Source organism: Lathyrus oleraceus, chromosome 4, assembly GCF_024323335.1.
Source record: "Lathyrus oleraceus cultivar Zhongwan6 chromosome 4, CAAS_Psat_ZW6_1.0, whole genome shotgun sequence".
In the NCBI taxonomy this organism is placed as follows: domain Eukaryota; kingdom Viridiplantae; phylum Streptophyta; class Magnoliopsida; order Fabales; family Fabaceae; genus Lathyrus; species Lathyrus oleraceus.
In genome coordinates this window covers 321,803,926-321,821,588 of record NC_066582.1, presented here as the reverse complement: position 1 = coordinate 321,821,588, position 17,663 = coordinate 321,803,926, and the positions used below count along the sequence as shown (strand labels likewise).

The following is a 17,663-nucleotide window of genomic DNA, read 5'->3' as shown; positions in this document are numbered from 1 at the left end:
ATAAGGCACAAAAAAATAAGGAAAAGGTCTCTAGAATTTATGTTTCTAGTATTTTCTCTACTAAAAAAAGTGCTAGCCAGAATACGGTGGAAATACCTAATGGTTGGGTTATGAATAACGGTAGCTTTAAGGCCTTCCCAGTCGGTGGTGGTTTTGCCCATTAGTTGCTGCCAAAAGTCGAGAGCGTTGGATTCCCAATCGCTCTCTAAAGGGTATTGGAAAGCATACTCATCACCATGAGGAAACAAAAATAAATCGTCCATTTGGTCTTGACTAATATCGTAACTTCTATTGATTATCCTAAAGTGGGAAGTGTCTGTGGTATGGGATCCTCCTATAAGGGTGGTGTATCGAAAAGAGCTTAAGAAATTGTAGGTAAGCCGAATATAGGTAGGATTAGTTAAAGAGCAAAAGTGAGACATACCTAGGTTATTAAGCATCCAATGAACACTGTCAAATAAACCCAAATCAAGAAGGGTAGCATCATCGGGGTACCTCGTTGCTAAGACATCCCTCTTAAAAAAAATTGTGGTATTTTCTCCTTTGATTTTCTCCATCGATTCCCTCGGCGAACGCAATTCCCATATAGTCAATCTCTCTTCTTGGTCTAACTACTCTTGGAGGCATGTTGAACAAAGGGAAAGAGAAATTAGAAGAAAAGGTTATGGGAGTTGTGAGGAGAGAAGAGTGAGAGGAAAGGATTATGAAGTTAGAAAGTTGGTGTTTGTTGATTTTATAATGATTTGGAAGAAGTGGAATGGTTGGGAGTTAAAGGGTTGGATTATAGATGTTTAGAGTATGATTTTTAGGAGATTTAAATGAAGGGTATTGAAAAAACACGCAGGAGGGAAAGGAAAAGAAAGAAAAATGGTTTGTTTTCCTGATATGGCGGCCGCCATTAGGCATATGGCGAACGCCATTTGCCTAAATTGACGGGCTTTATATTCGAAGCTAATGGAAATGCTCTTAAGGCTATAAAATAGTTAGTGGAAATAATTAAAACTAATAGCCATAATTAAGAAGCATAAAATTTTCAAGAATATAAATAATAAGGGATTAAATAAAATAATTGACTGAAATGGAAATTACATTAATTAAAGATAGTAGTAACACATGTTCACGTCAATATACCGACAGTAAGGTAAACACAAACTGAAAATTAACCACAAAGGGAGAATATCGATGACAATTAAAATTACTAAACTAGAAAACAGAATCGATCAACACTATGCATCACATCAGTCCAAAAGAGTGTTACAAGGAATGAACTTGCTGGAAAACATGATCGAACAATATCCATAAATCTGAGAAGGTCCACTCGAAGAGAATTTACTTATCCTCTAATGAAATCAACTTTAGATTGCAGAGCATGTATAGCAGTGCCGAAATCAATAGGAGGAACGACATGATGTGCACCAGAGGCGTGTGAATTAGCATTAGGGAAAATGGCTTATGGGTTCTCATAATGTTGAGGAATATCAGAAGGTGTAGGAGACTCACTTTGGCCCTCTAAGTTGTAAAACTAGTTATCACGGTTGTGGACATTAGTTTTCTCATGGTTTGGAAGTGTAAAGTTTCTGACTACTTCGTTATCAATCAAACTCAAACTCTGTCGGTCCTAAATTGGCAATGATGCCTCAGTTGAAACAGAAGCCTAGGTGCATGGGAAGGATACCTCCAAAAGCATCAAAGCGGTTAAGTTGGTATCTAAGGCCTAAAGCATCAGCAATCATGGTCAGTAACCTACTAACGATAATAGTATCATGGGTTTCTCGGGAAATCTTGTCGAGGTTTGCTAACATAAATGCATCAACATTCATTGGTCTCCCTTGGGAGGCACAGTAGAGGATAAAATGTTTGTCCCTAGAAATAGCGGTGATGTTCTCTTCCTTTCCGAATAGGGTATGAGCCAGGATTTATGAAAGTATCGGACAATAGGGTTATAGATGTTTGTGGAAAACGTGGTGTGAGGTTTTAGGATGGTAATTTCAGGTTATGGTTCCCCAGAAAAAGTCAAGGTCCAAGTCTGTAAAGGCATCATCAGGAGCAATGGTGTATGCATCAGGGCCACTAGGAAATCCTAGTAACTCATCCATCTCACGGCGGGTGAAACGGTACTTGGTCCCGAAGAGCCTAAATGTAGTCAAGCCTCTACCAAATCTCATTCCTCTGTTAGGGTCATAATAAAGGGAACTCAGGAATTCAAGGGTGAGCCTATAGTATTGGCTATACCTCTTCCTCACAGCAAAACTATCCCAACCTACTTGGTTGAGAAGATACATAACAATGTCTCTTAATCCTAAGGTAGTCAGGGTCAATCCATCAGGATATGTAAAAAGTTCCATTTCCCTTTGTGCTAACATGTCAAAACGACGCCTCTGATTTTCGCTCCTAAATATAACCTCAATATTGTCAACAGGCTCCATACTCCTAAGTTAGTGATAAGATATCCTAAGTTATGTTAGCCTGAAAGTAAACAAAGGTTATTCTATTAGTAAAAGGTACCGCATGGAAGTGTTAGAATAATTATTAATAATAATAGTAATAGTAATAATAATAAAAACAAATAAAATAAAAATAAAAATAAAAATAAGAAAATAAGAATGAAAATGAAAACAACTAAAATGAAATTATAAAGACTAAAGATCGTGGGTTTCCTTCCACGCAACGCTTCGTTTAATGTCGGCAGCTCGACATTAATTTGGAACGGTGCTAATCTTTTGAAAGAGCGGGAAGGTCTTCTAATTTATAGCTCATGCAGAAATCCTTATTTTCTACATTGTGGTAGTGCTTAAGTCGCTGCCCGTTTACAATGAATGATTGATTAGTTTTACCTCTTATTTCCACAACTCCGCTTTGGAAAGCTCTCATGACCTTAAAAGGGCCAGACCATCTAGAACGAAGTTTTCTCGGAAATAATTTGAGTCGAGAATTAAAGAGAAGGACTATGTCACCCTCATTAATTCTCGCCTTGTAATTCATTTGTCATGCCACTGTTTGGTTCTTTCCTTATAAATACGGGCATTCTCATAGGCATCTAATCTAAGTCCTTCGAATTCATGGGTATCCAAATTTCTTCTCTCACCTACTACTGTGTAATTCATGTTAAGGGTCTTAATGGCCCAATAATATTTATGCTCGAGTTCCACAGGCATGTGACATGATTTTCATAAACTAGTTTGAATTATGTTGTTCCTATCGGGGTTTTGTAAGCTATCCTATAAGCCCACAAAGCTTCATGAAGTTTTGCAGACCAGTCTTTTCTAGAAGTTGCAATGGTTTTCTTTTAAATTCGTTTGATTTGACTATTGGAAACTTCAAATTGCCCACTTGCTTGAGGGTGACATGGCGTTGCTACACGGAGTCAGACTACATATTTAAGCAACAATCTTTCGAAGATTTTTGAAATGAAGTGAGATCCTCCGTCATTAATTACGAGTCTTGGTACACCAAATTTAGGGAAGATTTGATTCTTCAAAAGTTTAAATACTACTCGTGCATCGTTAGTGGGAGAGGTTACTGCCTCAATCCATTTTGATACGTAATCCACTACAACGAGTATGTATTTGTTACCAAAAGAAGATGGGAAAAGACCCATGAAATATATACCCCATACCTTAAAGACTTCTAATTCTAAGATACCTCTTAGTGGCATTTCATCGCGTTTAGAGATATTTCCAGTGCGTTGGCACCGGTCACAATTTTTAATCGCGATGTGGACATATTTCCATAGATTAGCCTAAAAGAGGCCAGATTGTAAGATCTTCGCACGAGTCTTCGAGGTGCTTGCATGCCCTCCATAGGATGCAGAGTGGCAGTGAGATATGATATCATTTACTTCTAGTTCAGGGACACATCGATGGAAAATACCATCGGAGCCTCTCTTGAAAAGTAGTGGTTCATCCCAATAACAATGTTTAAGATCATGGAAGAATTTCTTTTTTTGCTGGTATGTTAAGTCTGGTGGAAGCACTTTAGCGGCTAAGTAGATGACAAAGTCAGCATACCATGGTAGGACGGTCTTGGTGCAAATAGATTCCACAACTAAAGAGCATTCGATCGTCTCGCTTTCATTTTCTAACTGGTATGGAAAAACTTTCCGATTATGCATGGTATGGAATAACTACCTGGGTCTTTCAGTTTATGAGGCGTGTTGTTCTGAATAATAGCGCTACACTCAGTGATAAGCATAATAGTTTTGTCATCCTCAAGCTTTTTCTTATTATATAAGCTTTCTTTAAGGAATTTAGCATATGAAGGCATTTGCGTAATGGCTTCTGTGAATGGTATAGTGATATTAAGTTGCTTCAGAAGTTTTACAAATTTCTTGAGTTGTCCTTCATTTTTGGACTTAACAAGTCTTTAGGGATAAGGTATAGGTGGTTTGTATGGTTTAGGAGGCACATAAGGTAGTTCTTTATCTTTTTCCTTTCAGTTTTCGTCTTCTTTTCCATCATTGGTTGGTTCGTTTACCTTTTCGGTTTCCTTACCAGAATTTTGATACATGGCTGGATTTTGGATTCTTGGGTCAATTGGTTCATCTAATTCTGTTCCACTTCAAAGTGTGATAGCGTTAGCATGGCCTTTTGGGTTTGGTTGTGGTTGACTAGGAAATGCTCCAGTTTGGGCTGCTATTGTGGCTTGTTATTGGGCTACTTGGGAGATCTGGGTTTCTAACATTTTGTTATGGGTAGCCATAACATCAAACTTGTTTGACAATTTTTTCATCAGTTCACTCGTATGGGCATTTTGATTTGAAAAGTCTTTGTTTTGTTGAGCTTAGGCATTCATAAATTTTTCCATCATGATCTCCAGATTTGACTTTTTAGGTGCTTGTGGAGCAATAAGGGCTCCTTTCTGTTACCCAGGTGGAATAACAGGTGTTGGGTTTGGTAGCAACAAAGCATTATTACTTGTATAGGAAAAGTTAGGATGGTTTCTCCAACCAGGATTGTACGTGTTTGAATATGGGTTTCCTTGAGCATGGTTTATTTGGTCGGTGGGAACACCATCCAATAACTGACAATCAACATTAGTGTGCCTATGGGTTACACGTAATTCATAGTTTGGTGTTATGGAAGCTATGGTAGCTGCTAGTGTTATGGCCAAGCTTTCAATCTTTTAAGTAAGCGCATCCACTTTAGCATTAACGCAGTCTATGCCATTAACTTCGTACATTCCACCTTTCGGAGTTGGTCTTTCTACAACACACGTTCACCTCCCCGTTGGAAATGATTTTGAGCCATGTTCTCTATGAGTTCATAAGCTTCGTCATACGGTTTATCCATTAGAGCACCGTCAGCAGCATCGCTTAAATTTATCTTAGTGTTATACAACAAACCATTGTAGAAAGTATGGATAATCAGCCATTCTTCAAGTCCATGGTGTGGACAAAGTCGCATCATGTCCTTGTATCTTTCCCAAGGGTCGAAAAGAGATTCATTATCTTTTTGCTTAAATCCGTTGGTTTGAGCTCTTAGCATAACTGTTTTTCATGGTGGAAAATATCGGGCTAAGAAGACTTTCTTAAAATCATCCCATGTTGTTACAGAGTTTGAAGGTAGAGACCGGAGCCAAGCTCTAGCTCTATCTCTTAAGGAAAAAGGGAAAAGACATAGTGTAATCTCTTCTTGACTAACACCATTTACTTTTATTGTGTCTGCGTACTACACACACACTGACAAATGTAAGTTAGGATCGTCTGTAGGACTACCTGAAAATTGGTTTTGTTGAACGACTTATAATAATGAAGGTTTCAACTCGAAATCGTTTCGATCAATGGCAGGGGCAACAATGTTGTTATGTGGTTCTGCTTGCGATGAGGCAACATAATACTTCAACGAATGGTTTTGGGGTCTTTCATCCATAATTGGTTCTGGTTCTGAAATTGGTATAATAGGTTCTAGAATATCGTATTTAATATGAAAATTGTTGATTCGGCGTTTTAGATTAAGATAACGCTCGATATCGTCAATTGGTTGCCCTATCTCCTTGCTCTAAGAGCGAGTGTTTGGTATAATGTCATACCCTAATTTTCAATCCTAATATTCCACCATCATTTGTATCATTTGCATGAAATCTAGCATATTTGCATTACTAACCTATTGAAAATACAAAAAGATTTTCTACTTTGTTTGTCTTAAGCTAAGGTTTTGCACCAAGAGCTTTCAAAGATTGATCAATCAAGACTTGGCATGAGTTTCAAAATTTCAAACTCCTCATCCTTCCCAAGGGATCAAGTTACTTCCATCAACAAGAATCAATTTCAAGATCATTCCATCTCAAATTCATCAAGGCTAGAGTCCATCTGATACCCTTAACTAGGGTTTTGACCCAAAGTTAAATGTTTGACTTTTTAGCCTAGGCATGATCCCAAAGCTTGAAGTATGATTCAAATACTTCAAATACATCATAAGTGATCCATTCACATTATCCAATGTGCCCAAGAGATCCCATTCATTAAAGATTGTAAGAATTGGATTCATCTGATACAAAGTCAACTGAGGCAAAGTCAACGTTTGACTTTTGACATTTTTGGTCAACCATGGACTTCTCAACTCAATGATAATGAAAATATGGTTGATGGATGCATTTGATCAAGAAAAAACAAGAAATTTTAGGTTACTTGCAAAAAGGGCAAGATTTGGTTTTGTAAATTTTTCGAAGTTATGAAAAAAAATACATGTTCAGGTACCCATCTTTCCAAGGCCATAACTTTGGATCCAGGCCACCATTTTCTTTTCCCCAATTATAAAATCAAAGGTCTTACTTCATACTTCAACTTTGTCCTTGATGATTGATTCCAAAAAAATGCAAGGATTTCAAGTTATGAAGCCATGAAGTTGGTACCATAAAAGTGGCTTATTTGATAATCACTTTTCACCATGATCCACATTGATTCAAGGAAAAATCCCAACATGAAAGTTATAGAGGATGGTCTTATCTTTCCAAAAAGTCCATGAGCATGAAATTATCATATTTGAGCTACGAGTTTCAAAGAGATAAAGTTGGCTCTTCAAAGAGATAAAGTTGGCTCTACATAATATTACTTTGCAGGATATCTTGCTTCTAAATCTCACCTTAATCAGAATAATACACAAACCCTTGGTGCATTACACAAGGGATTGAGCCATTGACCAAGTCTTGATGCCATATTTGGAAGGTTTTGCAAAAAGCTTCATATCCATTTTGATAAAGGCCTACTTTTCCAACCACTCTTGCATTGAGCTTCCAACTTGTTTCTTCTGATCACACTAAACCTCTAAACCAAAAGCAACATCCTAAACCTCAAGAAAAGTACCTCTAAACTCCTCTTTTCACTCCACCTTTTCATCATGATCCATTATGATTTTTTGTGCAAAATAAAACCAAGTCACCAAACTAGCATTCCAATTGAACCAAGATTGATTTCTGCAAGTTACATGAACCATATGGAGCCTCTATAAATAGAGAGACAAGCCTCATAACTCAATACACCAGAATTGGCACAAAAACTTCATTGTAGTAAATTCTCCAAACCTCAAACTTTCAAATTACACTGTGCTTGTGTTTTCTCCAAACCAACACTTCAAACAACTTCTAAACATCCATTAGAAGTTGTCCTAACACTTGAACAACTTCTGTAACCGCCCTATCATCATCTTCAAAATCACATTTTCATAGCTTGGAACTTGATTTGGAAAGGAAGAACCAAGCACTCTCAGCTAAAGACAGACATTAAAACACCTTCCTCGAGGTGTGTAACACCCCAATTCTACCCGTCGTAAATTCAATTAAAAATCAGAGTAAACAAAATTCACATAAAATTGAGGCATCACATATATCATTTCATTAACACTTAAACAAATTACACAACACGGCAATTGCGCAAGGATCCACTTAGTCCTTGTTAAATAATAAACAACACTGTATATGGATTCACCTAGTCCATATAGCAGCAATACACAAAACATGGCAACGAAAATCATTTAGATGATTAAGTTGAGTCGTACATTTACACATTCAAAAGAAAACAAGCAAACAAAGGCCCATCACAACTATCATATACAATGATATACAAAAGGGCATTGTTACTATCAAAATCATGAAAAGCGTTCATTAACCCCTGAGTGTTACAATCCTAATCAGAGCAATGATGCCAAAAGTGTGCTACCACTATCCTTCTCTCAACGCGGAGCACCTGCACGTTACCAATATAAAGGTAACGACCAACAATAAAAGGGTGAGATACTCAAATCATATAATCAAGATAATGATAAGCAATATATAAGTATATTCGGAAAGTTAGAAATATTGTTACCACATCGCACAATCCTTCACTTGAATGCTTATGTATTTAATCATAAACAAAGTCAATAATCATCCACAACATCAATGTTACATCATAGGATCTCATCACTTTAACATTTCATCAATCCATCATAAAACATTATGATTCATCGCATCATCGCAAAATATCACCGCACATCATAAACCGTCACATAACAACAATTATCACAAAATGCGGAAATAAACATAACCAACATATGTAACTCAACTATGCAAATGCTATGCGGTACCGACTCGTCGCTTTGCCAACAAGGCCAAGGCTTTATTCCCACTTCGCTTTTGCCAAAAGGCCACGTCGCTATTGCCAAAAGGCCACGTCGCTTATGCAAATGTATGTGACTCCATGATAAATGATACACATACACCAAAATCATCATCGCATCAACAAGGCCAAGGCTTTATTCCCACTTCGCTTTTGTCAAAAGGCCACGTCGCCATTCACATGCATAAAAGCATTCACACAACATCATCTTCACCAACATTCATACATATATTTATATATAAAACAAATGAGACTATTCATCACAATCAATTGTTTCATCATACTATCTCTTAGGTAATTCAACCTCATGCTATGTTTATTTACATCGCACACCTACACACTATAGTTAAGTGGTATTCCTCATTAATCAAATAGGCTTCCTACTATATCAATTATTAATCACTCTTCCAAAATAATCACTTATTAAAATAAGCCCTTATAATAGCCTATAAATATCAACAACATGTAGGTAATTTCATAATCTTCGCAACGCTTCGAACGGGGACCAAAACGGAGTTACGGTTCAAAAGTTATGACTTTTTGAAGTTTGCAAAAGAATTCTGTTTTCAACTCAGTTGGCGCCGCGGACTCTCTTTCGCGCCGCGAATTTAGCAGGAAACATAAAAAATGCGTTTTTGACCGTTAAATACCTTCCGGACCTCCGATTTCGATTCCGTAAAAAGTCTCATTCTCAGAATTCAACGAACTACAATATTTTCAATATTACAAAGCCATTCTAACCATAATTTAACTTTTATTTCATCATTCTAAACATCATTCAATTAATTTCCAACACTTCCTAAATTCACAATTTGTGAAATTACTCATACTTTGATTCATCAACACAATAGCATATTTTTCACAACATACATCAACCCCAAACCATCAACAACAACACAACACACAATGCTATTTATCATTCTTCTAAACCTAACTCTAACATTTTGCAAAGAATTGATACATGTTCAATAATCACAAACAATCAACACTACATCAAGAACACAAACAACATTTTCAAAGCAAGGAATCCAATCACAACATCAAAACCCAACAATATCCTCTAACAACCATTACCCACATAAAACCCATCATTTTCATAATTATAGGAAATGATAACTCACACCCTTACCTTAGAGATGATGATTGAGTTACTCTATAGTGTTCTAGCAAGCTTGGGTTGATCAAGATGATACTCTTCTTCTCCAATTTCCTCTTCCTCCTCCAAACCCTAACTTTTCTCTCTTTTCTTCTCTTTTCTCCTCCTTCTCTCTACTTCTTTCTATTTCTCTTCTATTTCTATTCTTTGTTTTAATTAAATAAAAACTAACTAATGGGCTTAATTGTTACACCTCCCTTAATTACTATATACACCACTAGGCCCAATAGCTATTATACCACAATTCTCATAATTAAACTCTAATAATATATTAACACACAATAAAATATTTTACCGAAATAATTATAAATCAAACATTATAAAAATAATAATAGTAACACTTAATAAAAATCGGGGCGTTACAACTCTCCCCCGCTTAAATATTTTCGTCCTCGAAAATTACCTCATTCGAATAACTCGGGGTAGGAGTCGCGCATCCTGTTTTCCAATTCCCATGTCGTGCTTTCTCCGACTGCACCAATCCAAACAACCTTCACCAAATCAATTTCCTTTCCCCGTAGGGACTTCGTCTCACGACCTTCGATCCTCAAAGGCATCGTCTCAACCGTAAGGTTATCGCACACTTGAATCTCATCCATTTGAATCACATGAGACGGATCCGGAATCTACTTCCTAAGTTGAGACACATGGAACACGTCATGCAAATTCGAGAGGTTTGGCGGTAACGCCACTCTATAAGCAACTTTTCCCACTCTACTTGTAATTTGATACGGTCCAATGAAACGAGGAGTCAACTTCTTAGCTTTCAATGCTCGTGCAACACCGGTCGTAGGTGTGACTCTTAGAAACACATGATCACCCTCTTGAAATTCAAAATCCTTTCTCCTCTTATCATGATAACTCTTTTGCCTACTTTAAGAAATCTTCATCTTATCCCGAATCATCTTAACCGTCTTGGTAGTTTCTCGAACAATCTCGGGTCCAAGTACCACACTTTCACCAGATTCATGCCAACACAACGGAGTCCTACACCTCCGCCCATACAAAGCTTCAAAAGGCGCCATTCCAATACTTGAATGGTAACTATTGTTGTAAGTAAACTCCACCAACGGAAGGTGAGTATCCCATGAACCTCCTTGTTCAAGAATACACACCCTTAACAAATCTTCCAAGGATTGGATAGTCCTCTCCGTTTGACCATCCGTCTGAGGATGATACGCAGAAGTCAACCTCAACTTGGAACCTAAAGCTTCTTGCAAACTCTTCCAAAATTCTGAAGTGAACCTCGGATCTCTATCCGAAACAATACAAAGAGGAACACTGTGCAGCTTCATAATAACATTGGTATAAATCTCCGCCAACTTCGACACCGGATAACTTATGTTAATAGGAATAAAGTGAGCCGACTTCGTAAGCCTATCAACAATCACCCAAATAGCATCACATCCTCTAGATGTATTCGGTAAACCCGTCACAAAGTCCATGGAAATGCTATCCCACTTCCACTCAGGAATTTCTAACGGTTGCATCAACCCCGCAGGTTTCTGATGCTCCACCTTTGATTTCTGGCAAGTCAAGCACGCATACACGAACTGAGCTACTTCACGCTTCATTCCCGACCACCAAAATAATCTTTTCAAATATTGGTACATCTTAGTCGCTCCGAGATGAATACTCAAATTACTCCTATGGCTTTCTTCCAAGATCATCCTTTTTAAATCCACATCATCAGGAACACAAATCCTATCACGAAACCTCAACACACCTTGTGCATCCAATTTGAAATCCTCATTCTCAGATTGTCCGAGTCCAATGATCACATTAACAAGTTTCATATCCAACTTCTGAGCCTCTCCAATGCTATCAAGAAAATCATTGTTAATCTTTAACATACCCAAAATCACACTTCTTGGTGTCACCTCGATCACTAAGCTCATATCTCGGAATTTCTCAAACAACTCCAACTCTTTCATCATCAAGGTAGACATATGCAAAGTCTTCCTACTTAGAGCATCGGCCACCACATTCGCTTTTCCCGGATGGTAGTTCAACCCAAAGTCATAATCCTTTAGCAATTCCAGCCATCTCCTTTGTCTCATGTTGAGCTCTTTTTGATCAAACAAATACTTCAAGATTTTATGGTCACTAAAGACTTCAAATCTAGATCCATAAAGGTAATGTCTCCAAATTTTCAAAACAAACACAACCGCCGCAAGCTCCAAATCATGCGTAGGGTAGTTCTTCTCATGAACCCTCAATTGTCTAGAAGCATAAGCAACCACCTTACCATTCTGCATAAGCTCACCTCCTAATCCCATCTTCGAAGCATCACAATAAACCACAAACGGTTCCTCGGGATTTGGCAAAATCAAAATCGGAGCCGTTGTCAACCTTTTCTTCAACTCAAGGAAACTTTCTTCGCATCGTACATCCCACACAAAAGCAGCACCCTTACAAGTTAACTTAGTCAAAGGAAGTGCCAACTTAGAAAAGCCTTCTATAAACCTCCTATAGTAACCTGCCAAGCCTAGGAAACTTCTTATCTCGGTAACTGACGTAGGAGCTTCCCATTGCAACACCGCAGCAACAAAACAGTGTGTGGCACCGGTATCAATAATAGTAATTAAAGGAATATTATTAATGAAACAAGTACCTCGAACAAGTCCATCTTCATTTGTAGTCTGAGTTCCCGACAAAGCAAACACTTTACCACTCTCTTGTCCCCTCTTTGGCTTCTGACATTTAGCACTGATATGTCCTCCTTCCCCACAGTTAAAGCAAACAACATCCTTCTGCTTACAATCACGAGCCGCATGTCCCGACATACCACAACGGAAACATCTCGTTTCACAAAGCCTACACACATTACTCTTATGACCCGACTTTCCACACTTGAAACAGATAACATTAGCAGGAGCATCTCCCCCACTTGTTCTTCGACCCGGAATCACTTTCTGTTTCCCTTTTCCAACCGGAGTTTCATATGGCTTACCACGGTTGTGTTGGCCCCTTCCTCTCTTCTCAGACAAGATCTTATAATGTGCATTGTTGTCCTCTTCAAAGATTCTACAACTATCAATCAGATCCGCAAAGACGCAAATCTTTTGATATCCCACAGCTTTCTTAATTTCCGGACGCAATCCGTTTTCAAACTTGATGCACTTAGAGGATTCGGCATTGGCTCCATCATAGTGAGGATAGAACTTAGCCAATTCAGTGAACTTAGCAGCATACTCCGTGACTGACAAGTTCCCTTGCTTCAACTCGAGGAATTCAATCTCTTTCTTTCCTCGCACATCTTCTGGATAATACTTCCTCAAAAATTCTCTACGAAACACTTCCCAAGTAATCTCCTCGCCCGCAGTTTCTGACCTTAGACGAGTGTCCACCCACCAATCATCGGCTTCACCTGACAGCTTATGAGTTCCATAACGGATCTTTTGCACAAGAGTGCAATCCATCACTCTGAAGATTCTTTCAAACTCCTTCAACCAAGCCAAGGCTCCTTCAGGATCATAACTACCCAAAAAAGTAGGTGGGTTCTCCCTCTGAAACGTCGCCAGACTACGAGACCCCACGTTCTCGTCAGCATTGGGTGGGTTCTGGAATGCCTGAACCATTGCCTGCATAGCTGCAGCAAGAGCCTCATCATTCCTCCCAGCGTTTCTTCCGGCCATCTTACACTTCTACTCACAACACAAACAAGGATTAGCAACAAATTAACAACACAAGGTCGTTAAACAACAAAAGACTCAACAACATGGTCGGATGGACCAACCTGCTCTGATACCACTAATGTAACACCCCAATTCTACCCGTCGTAAATTCAATTAAAAATCAGAGTAAACAAATTTCACACAAAATTGAGGCATCACATATATCATTTCATCAACACTTAAACAAATTACACAACACAGCAATTGCGCAAGGATCCACTTAGTCCTTGTTAAATAATAAACAACACTGTATATGGATTCACCTAGTCCATATAGAAGCAATACACAAAACATCGCAACGGAAATCATTTAGATAATTAAGTTGAGTCGTACATTTACACATTCAAAAGAAAACAAGCAAACAAATGCCCATCACATCTATCATATACAATGATATACAAAAGGGCATTGTTACTATCAAAATCATGAAAAGCGTTCATTAACCCCTGAGTGTTACAATCCTAATCAGAGCAATGACGCCAAAAGTGTGCTACCACTATCCTTCTCTCAACGCGGAGCACCTGCACGTTACCAATATAAAGGTAACGGCCAACAACAAAAGGGTGAGATACTCAAATCATATAATCAAGATAATGATAAGCAATATATAAGTAAATTCGGAAAGTTAGAAATATTGTTACCACATCGCACAATCCTTCACTTGAATGCTTATGTATTTAATCATAAAAAAAGTCAATAATCATCCACAACATCAATGTTACATCATAGCATCTCATCACTTTAACATTTCATCAATCCATCATAAAACATTATGATTCATCGCATCATCACAAAATATCACCGCACATCATAAACTGTCACATAACAACAATTATCACAAAATGCGGAAATAAACCTAACCAACATATGTGACTCAACTATGCAAATGCTATGCGGTACCGACTCGTCGCTTTGCCATCAAGGCCAAGGCTTTATGCCCACTTCGCTTTTGCCAAAAGGCCACGTCGCTATTGCCAAAAGGCCACGTCACTTATGCAAATGTATGTGACTCCATGATAAATGATACACATACACCAAAATCATCATCGCATCAACATAACTCATCACAATGGCTGAAGCCCACGTCGCTATTTCCATTTAGGCCATGTCGCCATTCACATGCATAAAAGCATTCACACAACATCATCTTCACCAACATTCATACATATGTTTATATAACAAACAAATGAGAATATTCATCACAATCAATTGTTTCATCATACTATCTCTTAGGTAATTCAACCTCATGCTATGTTTATTTACATCGCACACCTACACACAATAGTTAAGTGGTATTCCTCATTAATCAAATAGGCTTCCTACTATATCAATTATTAATCACTCTTCCAAAATAATCACTTATTATAATAAGCCCTTATAATGTCCTATAAACATTAACAACATGTAGGAAATTTCATAAGCTTCGCAACGCTTCGAACGGGGACCAAAACGGAGTTACGGTTCAAAAGTTATGACTTTTTGAAGTTTACAAAAGAATTCTGTTTTCAACTCAGTTGGCGCCGCAGACTCTCTTTCGCGCCGCGAATTTAGCAGGAAACATAAAAAATGCGTTTTTGACCGTTAAATACCTTCCGGACCTCCGATTTCGATTCCGTAAAAAGTCTCATTCTCAGAATTCAACGAACTACAATATTTTCAATATTACAAATCCAATCTAACCACAATTTAACTTTTATTTCATCATTCTAAACATCATTCAATTAATTTCCAACACTTCCTAAATTCACAATTTGTGAAAATACTCATACTTTGATTCATCAACACAATAACATATTTTTCACAACATACATCAACCCCAAACCATCAACAACAACACAACACACAATGTTATTTATCATTCTTCTAAACCTAACCCTAACATTTTGCAAAGAATTGATACATGTTCAATAATCACAAACAATCAACACTACATCAAGAACACAAACAACATTTTCAAAGCAAGGAATCCAATCACAATATCAAAACCCAACAATATCCTCTAACAATCATTACCCATATAAAACCCATCATTTTCATAATTATAGGAAATGATAACTCACACCCTTACCTTAGAGATGATGATTGAGTTACTCTATAGTGTTCTAGCAAGCTTGGGTTGATCAAGATGATGCTCTTCTTCTCCAATTTCCTCTTCCTCCTCCAAACCCTAACGTTTCTCTCTTTTCTTCTCTTTTCTCCTCCTTCTCTCTACTTCTTTCTATTTCTCTTCTATTTCTATTCTTTGTTTTAATTAAATAAAAACTAACTAATGGGCTTAATTGTTACACCTCCCTTAATTACTATATACACCACTAGGCCCAATAGCTATTATACCACAATTCTCATAATTAAACTCTAATAATATATTAACACACAATAAAATATTTTACCGAAATAATTATAAATCAAACATTATAAAAATAATAATAATAACACTTAATAAAAATCGGGGCGTTACAAGGTGTAAGGAAGTTGTTCAAATCATAAAATCACATCTGAAATACCCATATTTCAAAACACGATTTTCATTTTTGAGGTATGTATTCATTTATGCAATTTATGGTTTAAGGCACCATTTTGCATCATTCTTATTACCATTTCACTTGCCAAGATGTGAGGAACAAAACCCCTATGATCATTGGTCTTAATCGGTGATGTTTGGAATTTAATTTTAAATTCAATTTTTAGGGTTCATATTCATTTTGTTTGATTTCTGGATATTTATGGAAAAAAATGAAATTGATGAGTACCATTAGATTCCTTGCGAAATTCTAAGCAATTGAGAGAGTTATAGTTTTGACATTAAGTGAAAATGGTGGAAATGATGGACTATGGGATGAATGAGGAAGATGAAGTTTGGAGCCATTTTTAAATTTTAAAAGTTACTTTAACATATATTTTAATTTATGAAACTTAATACATGAATTGACATTGTTCCCCAGTGGTAAAACACTAGTTTGTTAAGTCTCTGGGTGTCGTTTTGAACTTGGGCAATGTAATGTTTATTTTTTCTCACTTGTTAAATGTTCATTTTTCTTCATAACTTTGAATATCCATAACTTCATGATCCCTTAACATTTTTGACCCATTCTTTTTGCCATGTGTTCATGATAATGTCTATTTTATGATGACACCAAAATATCCCAAAAATATTATTTATTTCACCACTTTTGATCTTGACTCCAAAAATATCCCAAAAATATCCCTTAACATGTGTTTTTAAGTGTTTTTTTAAGGCTCCTAATTGATTCTTTTGGCTTATGTCTTGTTTGCTCTTGATGTTGAAAGTTTGTATGATTAAAGCACACTCTTTTAAATGTTGATTGTTATCCTTAACATGTTTGAACTTGATTATATTCATACAATGTATCAATTGATTCACCTTGAAAAACATGTTTGAATGAATGGTTAGGAGGTGATTAGGTTTCCACTTAAGTTTGGTCTTATCGTGAACTTTGATTCAAGTTTAATATTTATTTTGTGAAAACTTATAATGTGATGCATGTTTGACCTAAATTGATTCATGTTATATTTACCATGTACCAATGAATTCTTTTACCATGTCAAATCTGATTTTGTCGGCATCAACATGTTGTGTCTTGTGACGTTATGTAAAACTTCGTCATGTCTTATTTATGTTTATCTCAATGCCTAAAAACCATGATTAATATTGTCATCCATACCTCACTCACCTTGTGATTGCCATTGTATTTATCCATATTTTGTGCCTTAATATTAATGCATGTTCAACCTTGTTATTATTTATATCCAAGGGAAAGGAATCATGACATTATTGTCATTTTGCATGTGTGTGTTCATCTGCATTCTATACAACTTTGCTTCCCCTTAATTCAAAAACTTCTAGATACAATATTAGGTTCCCCTCAATGTAAACCTTAGGATTCTCTCTCTCTCTCTCTCTCTCTCTCTCTCTCTATATATATATATATATATATATATATATATATATATATATATATATATATATGTATGTATCTATCTCTCTATCGCTCTCACTCTCTATCTCTCTCCTTCTTATAACCACTTTCTTAATAAACTTTGACTTATGTCATTGTTTTCTCTTTTATTTCTCAATCAAGTGCTTCAAAACACTTAAGCATATTCAAAGATCTTTTCATAAGACCACAAACTTAATTCAACCCCTTTTGCCACTTTGGCTTTTCCATGTTTAAAACCTTTTTATAAAAGGATTATACATGAGTCATCCCTAGTTTAGATT

At 36.8% G+C, this 17,663-nt stretch overlaps 1 protein-coding gene across 1 annotated transcript; it reads right to left on the bottom strand.

Moving 5' to 3' along the window:
- Nucleotides 1-10,621: 10,621 nt before the first annotated feature.
- LOC127137274 (uncharacterized) lies at nt 10,622-13,384 on the bottom strand. The gene is made up of 3 exons (XM_051063745.1): nt 11,835-13,384; nt 11,229-11,567; nt 10,622-11,123 (listed from the first exon to the last, which is right to left on the bottom strand). Exons 1-3 carry the CDS (start codon nt 13,382-13,384, stop codon nt 10,622-10,624), a joined length of 2,391 nt encoding a protein of 796 aa, XP_050919702.1.
- Between the last annotated feature and the right edge of the window lie 4,279 nt (nt 13,385-17,663).

Coding starts and splice junctions, on each gene's coding strand:
- LOC127137274 (XM_051063745.1), bottom strand. CDS start 13,384: ATGGCCGGAAGAAACGCTGGGAGGAATGATGAGGCTCTTGCTGCAGCT. Junction 11,568..11,834: donor AGTGACCATAAAATCTTGAA/GTATTTGTTTGA, acceptor TTTTCTTGATAG/CATTGGAGAGGCTCAGAAGT. Junction 11,124..11,228: donor CCTGCGGGGTTGATGCAACC/GTTAGAAATTCC, acceptor GATTGTTGATAG/GCTTACGAAGTCGGCTCACT.